This window comes from Eumetopias jubatus, unplaced genomic scaffold (assembly GCF_037043125.1).
Source record: "Eumetopias jubatus isolate StellerSeaLion01/CBP00866 unplaced genomic scaffold, mEumJub1_p1.0 scaffold_8, whole genome shotgun sequence".
NCBI lineage: Eukaryota > Metazoa > Chordata > Mammalia > Carnivora > Otariidae > Eumetopias > Eumetopias jubatus.
This window is the reverse complement of record NW_028274814.1, coordinates 122,006,174-122,019,865: the sequence shown is the minus strand read 5'-3', so window position 1 is coordinate 122,019,865 and position 13,692 is coordinate 122,006,174. Positions and strand designations below refer to the sequence as shown.

Sequence of the window (13,692 nt, the reverse complement as noted above, 5' to 3'; positions counted from 1 at the left end):
CATTGGCTATATTTCATATTTCTTCTTCAAAGTGTGTCAATGGCATTTTCCGAGTTCTTCTGTGAGATTTCTAATTAGGTGGCTTGGTACTCTAAAAAGGTAGCATAGAAACAAGATGGAAAAGGTGGATTTAGAAAAAATATATACAGTCTCTCTGAAGGGTGAAGTGATTTCTCAGGAGTATGTAGGAGTAATAAAGCTTTCTTTAAAGATCCCACTCTGATTTCTCTTATTCTATGAGAAAAAAATACAACAGAATTTCAGAAGACCCAACTGAAAATATTCCATGTGCATAAATTTATTTTAAATTTTATTGCATCACATTATACAAGCATTAAACATGGCTTCATGTTGATGACTATTTAAATGTGAAAATTTATCATTCATGTCAGTACCCTTTGGCTATTTACAAGTAAGGAATTGCTATGTACTTTATATATCTCTGTATTTGTATGTACATATGTAAGAATACAGGACTATACATATGTACACACAGAAATACATCTATGGCCATACACATAGCTATAGATATGTCATATATAATAATCTCAGAAAGATCTGAAATTAAAAAAAAAAGTTGTAAACAGGGTCTTGTCTGTTTCGTTTGGTGACATGGAAGTAGGACCATATGATGACATTCTAGGAATGTGTGTCCAGGTGTCTGAATACCCTTATTAGCCCAGTGTCTGTAAAATTCACATGGGGTAGAATGCAAAAAAGGTAGCAAACAGGCTGAAAAACAGGCCCAGTATACAAGTTCCCCTTGGTTTTAAAAACTTGAGAATGTAACTGCCCATGATGTGCATGCTTGCTTGGTCAAGAATGGTCTATGGATAGATAGCAATTGTGTGCTGCAATGTGATTTCACAGCAGCGTGATTTCCCAGGTAGTCCTTTAAGGGTTGCTGACCACCCTGCTGCTGCCAATGTCTGCGACATGCACTGCGGTTGCGTTTTAGTCATTCACTTGAATGTGCTTTTGCACAGCTGGGAGAAGTAAACAGAATTCAGGTCCTTGGCTTGGAAATGAACTATTAACCTAGAAAGAGAAAAGAAGGCATTAAAACCCTATGTACACACAGTGGCTTAAGAACACAGTGTGCAATGGCTGGTTTGTACTCACATGAATCAAAGGCATTCAAAGAATTTGTAACCCCAAACTGAGTCAGGTATGGTATAAACATTATTGTGCCTACTTTAAGTCAGAAAGGCAGTCTGAAGCAAGGTGACACCCTGCCAACCACTGGCAGAATAGAGACAGACAAACACTATGCTTTCAAGCAAAAATTAGAAATGGCCTCTGGGGAGAAAGAAGCCCATAGTGATGAGACCAGAAGAAACTCCCAATTGGTTACCAGCCCTACAGGCCAGTGCAGCCCCTAGGTATAGGTAATGCCCCTGCTGCACCCTGGTCTCTAGCCTCTGGAGCTCCTAGGAACAGTGCTCTTCACTAATGTCTGCCTCCTACCTCCAAACAAGGCCATTTGGATAGTTAGTCCTTCTCCTCTGACGGCTGACCAGAGACAGAGAAGAGGTGATTTGAATGGGTGTCGGAGTCAGGGGTTTGGAACAAATTCTGGGATCTGAGAAGGTTAAAAGCTAGATAGGCTCTTAAAGTATTGTTCAGTCCAACTTCTTTACTTTTGCAAATGTGAATATCAAATCCACATGAATATTCTATTCCGGATCCTACAGATAGAGAATAGAAAAGCGAGGTCTAGTATCTGGCAGACTGTAACAAAATGTTTAACAATACAAATCCCCTACAGTATTCTTTTTTTTTTTGATTATGTTATATTAATCACCATACATTACATCATTAGTTTTTGATGTAGTGTTCCATGATTCATTGTTTGCATATAACACCCAAGGCTCCATTCAGTACGTGCCCTCTTTAATACCCATCACCAGGCTAACCCATCTCCCCACTCCCCTCCCCTTTAGAACCCTCAGTTTGTTTCTCAGAGACTATGGACTCTGAGTCTCTCATGGTTTGTCTCCCCCTCCGATTTCCACCCCCTCATTTTTCCCTTCCTGCTATCATTTTTTTAAACATATAATGTATTGTTTCAGAGGTACAGGTCTGTGATTCAACAGTCTTGCACAATTCACAGTGCTCACCATAGCACATACCCTCCCCAATGTCTGTCACCCAGCCACCCCATCCCTCCCACCCCACCCCCGCTCCAGCAACCCTCAGTTTGTTTCCTGAGATTAAGAATTCCTCATATCAGTGAGATCATATGGTACATGTCTTTCTCTGATTGACTTATTTTGCTCAGCATAGTACACTCCAGTTCCATCCACGTCGTTGCAAATGGCAAGATTTCATTCCTTTTGATGGCTGCATAATATTCCATTGTGTGTGTGTGTGTGTGTGTGTGTGTGTGTGTGTGTACATATACATACATACACCACATCTTCTTTATCCATTCATCTGTCGATGGACATCCTGGTTCTTTCCACATTTGGCTATTGTAGACATTGCTGCTATAAACATTGGGGTGCATGTACCCCTTCGGATCCCTACATTTGTATCTTTGGGGTAAATACCCAGTAGTGCAATTGCTAGATCGTATGGTAGCTCTATTTTCAACTTTCTGAGGAAACTCCATACTGTTTTTCAAAGTGGCTCTAACACCATGCATTCCAACCAACAGTGTAGGAGGGTTCCCCTTTCTCCGCATCCCCACCAACATCTCTCATTTCCTGACTTGTTAATTTTAGTCATTCCGACTGGTGTGAGGTAGTATCTCATTGAGGTTTTGATTTGGATTTCCCTGATGCTGAGCGATGTCGAGCACTTTCTCATGTGTCTGTTGGCCATTTGGATGTCTTTGGAAAAATGTCTGTTCATGTCTTCTGCCCATTTCTTGATTGAATCATTTGTTCTTTGGGTGTTGAGTTTAAGAAGTTCTTTATAGATTTTGGATACTAGTCCCTTATCTGATATGTCATTTGCAAATATCTTCTCCCATTCTGTCGGTTGTCTTTTGGTTTTGTTGGACTGTTTCTTTTGCTGTGCAAAAGCTTTTGATCTTGATGAAGTCACAGTTCATTTTTGCCCTTGCTTCCCTTGCCTTTGGCGATGTTTCTAGAAGTTGCTGTGGCTGAGGTCGAAGAGGTTGCTGCCTGTGTTCTCCTTTAGGATTTTGATGGACTCCTGTCTCACATTTAGGTCTTTCACCCATCTGGAGTCTATTTTTGTGTGTGGTGTAAGGAAATGGTCCAGTTTCATTCTTCTGCATGTGGCTGTCCAATTTTCCCAACACCATTTGTTGAAGAGACTGTCTTTTTGCCACTGGACATTCTTTCCTGCTTTGTCAAAGATTAGTTGACCATAGAGTTGAGGGTCCATTACTGCGCTCTCTATTGTGTTCCATTGATCTCTGTGTCTGTTTTTATGCCAGTACCATGCTGTCTTGATGATGACAGCTTTGTAATAGAGCTGGAAGTCCGGAATTGTGATGCCGCCAGCTTTGCTTTTCTTTTTCAACATTCCTCTAGCTATTCGGGGTCTTTTCTGGTTCCATACAAATTTTAGGATTATTTGTTCCATTTCTTTGAAAAAAGTGGATGGTATTTTAAAAAATTTTTTTATTGTTATGTTAATCATCATATATTACATCATTAGTTTTTGATGTGTTCCATGACTCATTGTTTGTGCATAACACCCAGTGCTCCATGCAGAACGTGCCCTCTTTAATACCCATCACCAGGCTAACCCATCCCCCTACCCTCCTCCCCTCTAGAACCCTCAGTTTGTTTTTCAGAGTCCATCGTCTCTCATGGTTCATCTCCCCCTCTGACTTACTCCCCTTCATGCTTCCCCTCCTATCTTCTTTTTTCTTAACATATGTTGCATTATTTGTTTCAGAAGTACAGATCTGTGATTCAACAGTCTTGCACAATTCACAGCGCTCACCATAGCACATACCCTACCCAATGTCTATCACCAAGCCACCCCATCCCTCCCACCCCCCACCACTCCAGCAACCCTCAGTTTGTTTCCTGAGATTAAGAATTCCTCATATCAGTGAGGTCATATGATACATGTCTTTCTCTGATTGACTTATTTCACTCAGCATAACACCCTCCAGTTCCATCCACGTCGTTGCAAATGGCAAGATCTCATTCCTTTTGATGGCTGCATAATATTCCATTGTGTATATATACCACCTCTTTTTGATCCATTCATCTGTCGATGGACATCTTGGCTCTTTCCACAGTTTGGCTATTGTGGACATTGCTGCTATAAACATTGGGGTGCACGTACCCCTTCGGGTCCCTACATTTGTATCTTTGGGGTAAATACCCAGTAGTGCAATTGCTGGATCGTATGGTAGCTCTATTTTCAACTGTTTGAGGAACCTCCATACTGTTTTCCAGAGTGGTTGCACCAGCTTGCATTCCCACCAACAGTGTAGGAGGGTTCCCCTTTCTCCACATCCCCATCAACATCTGTCGTTTCCTGACTTGTTAATTTTAGCCATTCTGACTGGTGTGAGGTAGTATCTCATTGAGGTTTTGATTTGGATTTCCCTGATGCCGAGCGATGTTGAGCACTTTTTCATGTGTCTGTTGGCCATTTGGATGTCTTCTTTGGAAAAATGTCTGTTCGTGTCTTTTGCCCATTTCTTGATTGGATTATTTGTTCTTTGGATGTTGAGTTTGATAAGTTCTTTATAGATTTTGGATACTAGCCCTTTATCTGATATGTCATTTGCAAATATCTTCTCCCATTCTGTCGGTTGTCTTTTGGTTTTGTTGGACTGTTTCTTTTGCTGTGCAAAAGCTTTTGATCTTGATGAAATCCCAATAGTTCATTTTTGCCCTTGCTTCCCTTGCCTTTGGCGATGTTTCTAGGAAGAAGTTGCTGCGGCTGAGGTCGAAGAGGTTGCTACCTCTGTTCTCCTTTAGGATTTTGATGGACTCCTGTCTCACATTTAGGTCTTTCACCCATCTGGAGTCTATTTTTGTGTGTGGTGTAAGGAAATGGTCCAGTTTCATTCTTCTGCATGTGGCTGTCCAATTTTCCCAACACCATTTGTTGAAGAGACTGTCTTTTTGCCAGTGCACATTCTTTCCTGCTTTGTCAAAGATAAGTTGACCATAGAGTTGAGGGTCCATTTCTGGGCTATCGATTCTGTTCCATTGATCTATGTGTCTATTTCTGTGCCAGTACCATACTGTCTTGATGATGACAGCTTTGTAATAGAGCTGGAAGTCCGGAATTGTGATGCCGCCAGCTTTGCTTTTCAACATTCCTCTGGCTATTCGGGGTCTTTTTGGTTCCATACAAATTTTAGGATTATTTGTTCCATTTCCTTGAAAAAAAGTGGATGGTATTTTGACAGGGATTGCATTGAATGTGTAGATTGCTCTAGGTAGCATTGACATCTTCACAATATTTGTTCTTCCAATCCATGAACGTTTTTCCATTTCTTTGTGTCGTCTTCAATTTCTTTCAGGAGTATTTTATAGATTTCTGAATACAGATTCCTTGCCTCTTTGCTTAGATTTATTCCTAGGTATCTTATGGTTTTGGGTGCAATTGTAAATGGGATCAACTCCTTAATTTCTCTTTCTTCTGTCTTGTTGTTGGTGTATAGGAATGCCACTGATTTCTGTGCATTGATTTTTATATCCTGCCACTTTACTGAATTCCTGTATGAGTTCTAGCAGTTTTGGGGTGGAGTCTTTTGGGTTTTCCACATAAAGTATCATATCATCTGTAAACAGTGAGAGTTTGACTTTGCTGATTTGGATGCCTTAGATTTCTTTTTGTTGTCTGATTGCTGTGGCTATGACTTCTAATGTTATGTTGAATAGCAGTGGTGATAGTGGACATCCCTGTCGTATTCCTGACCTTAGGGTGAAAGCTCTCAGTTTTTCCCCATTGAGAATGATATTTGCTGTAGGTTTTCCATAGATGGCTTTTATGATATTGAGGTATGTACCCTCTATCCCTATACTCTGAAGAGTTTTGATCAAGAAAGGATGCTGTACTTTGTCAAATGCTTTTTCTGCATCTATTGAGAGGATCATATGATTCTTGTTCTTTCTTTTGTTAATGTATTGTATCACATTGATTGATTTGCAGATGTTGAACCAACCTTGCAGCCCAGGGATAAATCCCACTTGGTCGTGGTGAATAATGCTTTTAATGTACTGTTGGATCCTACTGGCTAGTAGTTTGGTGAGAATTTTTGCATCCATGTTCATCAAGGCTATTGGCCCGTAATTCTCCTTTTTGATGGGGTCTTTGTCTGGTTTTGGGATCAAGGTAATGGTGGCCTCATAAAACAAGTTTGGAAGTTTTCCTTCCATTTCACTTTTTTGGAACAGTTTCAGGAGAATAGGTATTCTTCTTTAAATGTTTGGTAGGATTCCCCTGGGAAGCCATCTGGCCCTGGGCTTCTGGGAGATTTTTGATGACTGCTTCAATTTCCTTAGTGGTTATAGGTCTGTTCAGGTTTCTATTTCTTACTGGTTCACTTTTGGTAGTTGACACATTTCTAGGAATGCATCCATTTCTTCCAAATTATCTAATTTGCTGGCATGTAGTTGCCCATAATATGTTCTTATAACTGTTTGTATTTCTTTGGTGTTGGTTGTGATCTCTCCTCTTTCATTCATGATTTTATTTATTTGGGTCATTTTTCTTTTGGTAAGTCTGGCCAGGGGTTTATCAATCTTGTTAACTGTTTCAAAGAACCACCTCCTAGTTTCGTTGATCCGTTCTACTGTTCTTTTGGTTTCTATTTCATTGATTTCTGCTCTCATCGTTATTATTTATCTTCTCCTGCTGGGTTCAGGCTTTATTTGGTGTTTTTTCTCTAGCTCCTTTAGGTGTAGGGTTAGGTTGTGTATTTGAGACCTTTCTTGTTTCTTGTGAAAGGCTTGTATTGCTCTATACTTTACTCTTAGGACTGCCCCTGTTGCATCCCAAAGATTTTGAACAGTTGTGTTTTCATTTTCATTGGTTTCCATGAATTTTTTTAATTCTTTAATTTCCTGGTTGACCCATTCATTCTTTAGTAGGATACTCTTTAGCCTCCATGTATTCTGACTTTCCTCTTGTGATTGAGTTCTAGTTTCAAAGCATTGTGGTCTGAAAATATGCAGGGAATAATCCCAATCTTTTGGTGCCACTTGAGACCTGATTTGTGACCTAGGATGTGATCTATTCTGGACAATGTTCCATGGGCACTAGAGAAGAATGTGTATTCTGTTGCTTTGGGATGGAATGTTCTGAATATGCCTGCAAAGTCCATTTGGTCCAGTGTGTCATTTAAAGTCTTTATTTCCTTGTTGATCTTTTGCTTAGATGATCTGTCCATCTCAGTGAGGGGGGTGTTAAAGTCCCCCACTATTGTTTTGTTGTCAATGTGTTTCTTTGCTTTTGTTATTAGTTGCCTTATATAATTGGCTGCCTCCATGTTAGGGGCATAGATACAATCTTACAATTGTTAGATCTTCTTGTTGGATAGACACTTTAAGTAGGATATAGTGTCCTTCCTCATCTCTTATTACAGTCTTTGTTTTAAAATCTAATTTTTCTGATATAAGGATTGCCATCCCAGCTTTCTTTGGGTGTCCATTAGCATGGTAAATGGTTTTCCACTCCCTCACTTTCAATCTGGGGGTGTCTTTGGGTCTAAAATGAGTCTTTTGCAGATCGCATATCGATGGGTCTTGTTTTTTTATCCAATCTGATACCCTGTGTCTTTTGTTTGGGGCATTTCGCCCATTTACATTCAGCATAACTACTGAAAGATATGAATTTAGTGCCATTGTATTGCCTGTAAGGTGACTGTTACTGTGTATTGTCTGTATTCCTTTCTGGTCTATGCTTTTAGGCTCTCTCTTTGCTTAGAGGACCCTTTTCAGTATTTCTTGTAGGGCTGGTTTCGTGTTTGCAAATTCCTTTAGTTTTTGTTTGTCCTGGAAGATTTATATCTCTCCTTCTGTTTTCAATGACAGCCTTGCTGGATATAGTATTCTTGGCTGCATATTTTTCTCGTTTAGTGCTCTGAGGATATCATGCCAGTCCTTTCTGGCCTGCCAGGTCTCTGTGGATAGGTCTGTTGCCAATCTAATGTTTCTACCATTATAGGTTACATATCTCTTCTCCGCAGCTACTTTCAGGATTTTCTCTTTGTCTCTGAGACTTGTAAATTTTACTATTAGATGTTGGGGCGTTGACCTATTTTTATTGCTTTTGAAGGGGGTTCTCTGTGCCTCCTGGATTTTGATGCGTTTCCTTCCCCACATTAGGGAAGTCTCTGCTATAATTTGCTCCAATATACCTTCTGCCCCCTCTGTCTTTCTTCTTCTTCTGGGATCCCAATTGTTCTAATATTGTTTTGTCTTACAGTACCACTTCTCTCTCGAATTCTGCCCTCGTGATCCATAGTTGTTTCTCTCTCTTTTTCTCAGCTTCTTTATTTTCCATCACTTGGTCCTCTATATCACTAATTCTCTCTTCTGCCTCATTTATCCTCGCAGTTAGAGCCTCCACTTTTGATTGCACCTCATTAATAGCCTTTTTGATTTCGACTTGGTTAGATTTTAGTTTTTTTTTTTTCTCCAGAAAGCGTTTCTCTAATATCTTCCATGCTTTTTTCAAGCCCAGCTAGTATCTTTAAAATCGTCATTCTGAACTCTAGTTCTGACATCTTACTAATGTCCATGTTGATTAGGTCCCTGGCAGTCTGTACTGTCTCTTGTTTTTTTTTTTTTTTTTTGAAGTGATTTTTTCTGTTTTGGCTTGTATGTCCAGAATAGAATAGATGAATGAGAGAACAAAATGCTAACAGGGTAACAATGACCCTAGGAAAATATACATAAACAATTCAGAAGAGACCTGAAACCGGGGAAAAGAAAGGGAAAGAATGAAAAAAGAAAAAGAAAAAGATAAAAACAAACAAAACAAAACAACAAAAAAAACAGAATATGATAAAATATGATCAGGCTGGTGAATAGATCAGTGCCACACAGATTTTGGGTGTATATTGGTCCGTTGAAGAAAGTGCCTCCCAAAGTTTTAAAGAAAGAAAAGCTTATATATGTACAAAAATAAGGGTAAATATGATGAAGGGATGGAATATGACTGTAAAGATGAAAAGTATAAAAGATTTTATAAAAGGAATTGATAAGTTGGTTGAAAAAAGAAAGAAGAGGATTTAAAAAAGGGGGGGAGAGAATGTGATCAAGCAGGAGACTAGAACAAAGCCATACACTAGAGATTTATGGTATATTTTGGTCTGTTAGAAGAAACCGTATCCCAAAATTTTAAAGAGAGAACTTAGATAAATACAAAAAATAAGGTTAACTACAATGAAGAGATAGAATATGACTCTAAAAATGAAAAATAAAAAGGATTTTTAAAAAGTGTTGATAAGGTGCTCACTTCAGCAGCACATATACTAAAAAGGATTGATAAGATGTTGGCTGAAAAAGGGAAAAAGAAAAATTAAAAAAAATTAAAAAAAATTAAAAAAATTAACTTTGAAAGACTAAAGAATCATGGGAAAAAAGCCATGAATTCTATGTGATGTACTCCTCTAGTTCTGGAGTTCTGCCGTTCTCATTGATCGGTAAACTTGGTCTTGGTTGGCTGTTCTTGCTGATCTTCTGGGGGAAGGGCCTATTGCCGTGGTTCCCAAATGTCTTTGCTGGAGGCAGAATTGCCCCGCCCTTGCCAGGGGCCAGCTAAGTAATCTGCTCGGGTTTGCTCTCGGGAGCTTTTGTTCCCTGCAAGCTTTCCATACAGCTTTGGAGGACGAGAGTAAAAATGGCGGCCTCCCAATCTCTGCCCTGGAGGAGCCGAGAACTTGGGGCCCCACTCCTCAGTGCACCCGCAGAGAAAAGCAGTCACTCACTCCCGTCTCCCTGGTCTCTGGCCGCACTTTGTGCTCACCTGGCCTGTGACCACGCATTTCTATCTCTGGCATCTGACCCTGTGTGGAGTCTCCAAACCCAGCAGATTCCTGCGGTGTGCTCCCATGCCGCTCCTCCTGGGGGAGGAAGGGGAGTCTCCCCGGATCTGCTGCTTGTTGGGTCCCTGCTGGAAGAGCAGTGGCCCAACTGTGCCGCAGATCACGGTTTATGGCAACCCCGAGCTGAGAGCCCACTCCTCGGCTCCGTCTCTGCAGCCGGCTTCCCTGCTCCAATACCCAGGAGCTCTGCTGCACTCAGGCACCCCTGGTCTTTCTGTGACCCTGAGGGTCCTAAGACCACACTGTCCCAGCGAGGGTTCCATCCCCCGCTTAGCCACTGGAGTGACGTCCCTCAGTGGAGCTGACTTCTAAAATTTCCGATTTTGTGCTCTGCTGCTCTAGCACTTGCTGGTAGTGGCTGATGAAGGCACCCTCCCCCGCCATCTATCCTCCTGAATATCGCCTCAGATTCACTTCTCCATACAGAAAGTGGTCACTTTTCTGTTCAGAGTTGCTGCTATTCTTTTCTTCGATCTCCTGTTGAGTCTGTAGGTGTTCAGAATGGTTTGATCCCTATCTAGCTGAATTCCTGGGACCAGATGAAATTTAGGTCTCCTACTCCTCCACCATCTTGCTCTTCCCCCTCCCCTACAGTATTCTACAGCACTTTATTGTTTCATATGTGTCTTGCCTTATTTGAGCTGCATATTAGTTCTGCCAAACAAGCAGGCTCAGAAAAATTAAGCAATTTTCCCCAAATCACAGAGCCAAATGGCAGATCTGGGAAATGGCAAAATTATTATATTGCAAAAAATGTCTTGGCTTTAGTGAAACCAAGGCCTACTTTGGAATTGAGGGTTGGGGCATTGTTCAATATCTATATACCGCCATTATCCCTGTGGGTCTGGGGTCTGGGTGATTTCCTCCCAGTCTACCCTCATATCCAACTCGTAATAGCCTCCTGGACTCTTAACACAGATCTGGGGTGACACTAATTCACTAACTTAACAAACATCTCGGAAGATATCTGCTACATCTTAACCAATACAAAAAGTGAAAAACATAACTTTTTTCCCCTGTATATCTCATTTTTCTTTTGGAGGCCAAATTTTGAACAATGTTTTCAAAGTTAGTCTTCAATTAAGTGGAGAAAGAAATGAAGGGTGAGGAAGGCAAAAGAAATGCTGTAATATTTGATTCACAGAGCACCAAAATGGAGAGCTCATCTAATTATTTTATCACTGAAGCAATGGAGGCCTAGAGGTTAACTGACTTGCCCAAGGACACACAGCAAACAGACTTGCCAGAGAGAATATTCAGAAAAACTTTCTCATAAGCTATGTGGGAACATTATGAAACTTTCCTACAATATTTTAGCCTTAATCCACCTAATTTTTATTAACTGAATTGCATTTAATGGGTGCCATGTACTTAACACTATGCTAACTATTTGGAAGAATAAAATTACCATCCATAAAGACTTTCCTGAAGATGCTTACAATTGTGCTGGGGAAGCCTGATAACTATTTTTTTTAAAGATTTTATTTATTTATTTGACAAAGAGAGAGAGTGCACAAGCAGGGGGAGCAGCAGAGGGAGAGGGAAAAGCAAGCTCCCCACAGAGCAGGGGGAGCCCGATGTGGGACTCGATCCCAGGACCCCGGGACCATGACCTGAGCTGAAGGCAGTCATTCAACCAACTGAGCCACCCAGGCACCCAACTATTTGAAAATCATAAATTAACAATACAGATCCATATATATGTCAATATATGTAGCACTGATGGAATAACCAGAGAAGTTTATAAGAAATGAGTCTCAGTGGGCTGATGAGTCTGGGTAAAATTTCTTAGAGGGTATGGTGTGACATGCACCAGCCTGGGAGGGAACAATAAATGGGTGATGAAGGGAAGGCAATCTTGGGTGAGATAAAAAGGTGACTTTAATATCCCCAAGGCAACATGATTCTTCTTTCTGTTTAAAGAGAATTGCCAGACTGGAGTAGAAGGGAGAGAGGAAGGAACACCGAGGCCAACTCCTAAAGACCTTGACTGCCAGGCCAAGAGTGGCATGGAGATAGAGAAGAGTTGCAGAAATTATATGCAAAGGGAAAATAAAGTTCAATTGTGCAATTAAGAAATAAGCTGGTTTGGGAAGCTTCTAAGGAGTTTGATTTCTATCAGTAGGACAATGACAAGCTTTGATTCAGGGAGTTTAAAGCGTACCCTTCAACCCAAGGAAAGGTTTTAGACCATGAGCACACCTCTCACCTACCTGGTCATGGCCACTCATTGTGGTGTGCTTTTCCATTTTTCTTCCTCTCCTTTCGTTCCTTCTGGAGACGCTCCAGTTCTGCTTCATACATCATCTCCTGAATCAAGTACTTCTCTCTTCTCATTCGATCCCTTAGATCTTTTGGGAGGTCTGGGATCAGATATGAAATGAGGTGCTTTATACAAAACACGAGATGCTAAAAACATAAAGGAGAATGAATACAACAAGTTAGGTCTATTGCCCACCCTCAGCTGGAAAGAGCTCTGGAACTTGGTGCAAGAACTCCTCTCACTCCAGGGATATGGAGCCTCTCAAGTGTCTGGAAAGTGGAAGGAGGCCAGGGGAGGTATGTAAGGATAAATCACGGATAGGTGAGGACTGAACTTGGCCTGATGACACTTCACAGGGAATGAGAAAAGGAATCAGGAAAGAATGTGGAGAAGGAGTGGTCAGAAAATGCAAAGGAGAGCCAGAAGTACCTACACCATGGAGTCAGGAAACCCAGGGTTGAATCCTGGTTCTGTAGTTTTTACTACTGAAGAGCTGTCTGCTTACCTGGGAATAAGTCACTCTAAGCTTCAATTTGCTTATGTATAAATTGGACATTATTGTGAAAATTATAAGAAAATGTTTCAAAATGCTTTGCAGATTGCTAAATCTGCTTTGCAAATTTTTGTTGCAAGAATGATCAGGAGGCCTAAAGGAAGTGATCATTTCAGGAAGAAACTTTTTTTCTGGTAAACTGTCACAAATTCTTTACCTGACTTATTAACAGCTGAAACTCTAGAAACACTGTCATTTCTGTTTGTCTATATTATGATGACCAGGAAAGTACCAGATGATAATTTAAAGGCGCTCATTATTCTAAAGTATTAAATAAATGAATTCCCAGGGAAGAACAGCTTGTCTTCTCTTGATTACATGGAATGAAGGAAAAAACGATGGAGGAAGAGGTATCGGAAATGTCTTGTCCAAGCCAAGAAGCAGTCCTGGTTTGCATTAATCTGGCTTTAATATATGTGACGGGAGATGAAATTTCCATTTATAAGTACAGTCCTAGAAATTCAAATGATTTCTAGTAGCAATTTTCTTAAAGACTAAAAGAAAACAGATGATGTATTTTTACTGACATATAACATAGGTAATTGCTAGGTAGATTAAAAGTCAATTTTGAGTCTAAGATAATACTTATTTGTGTCTTGAGTATGAGTAATGTCATGATGACACATAACCAGAGGCTACCACTTGTACAATAGCCAGTTTAGTGTTTTCCAAACTATAGTCCTGGAACACCTATATCAGAAAGAATCATCTTAGAGGGCTTGTGAAAAGCAAATTACAGACATGATGTATCTGAGTCTCTAGGAGTAGTGATGAAAACTTCAATTTTCTTAAAGTTGAAGAACAATGGCCCTAGAACATTAGGGCTGATGATTTCTGACTTATCCATTAACATTCAACAATGGAATTCAACTG

The 13,692-nt window shown here is 40.4% G+C and overlaps 1 protein-coding gene across 1 annotated transcript in view; it reads right to left on the bottom strand.

Moving 5' to 3' along the window:
• Positions 1–498: 498 nt before the first annotated feature.
• Positions 499–13,692, bottom strand: part of ANO4 (anoctamin 4) — a 443,661-nt gene continuing 430,467 nt past the window's right edge. Inside the window, exons 29-30 of the mRNA XM_088025667.1 lie at positions 12,217–12,412; positions 499–1,038 (exon numbers count right to left, since the gene is read on the bottom strand). Of these exons, the coding sequence (XP_087881793.1) occupies positions 12,221–12,412 (192 nt within the window). The 3' untranslated portion in view covers positions 499–1,038; positions 12,217–12,220. The remainder of the gene's footprint in view (positions 1,039–12,216; positions 12,413–13,692) is intronic.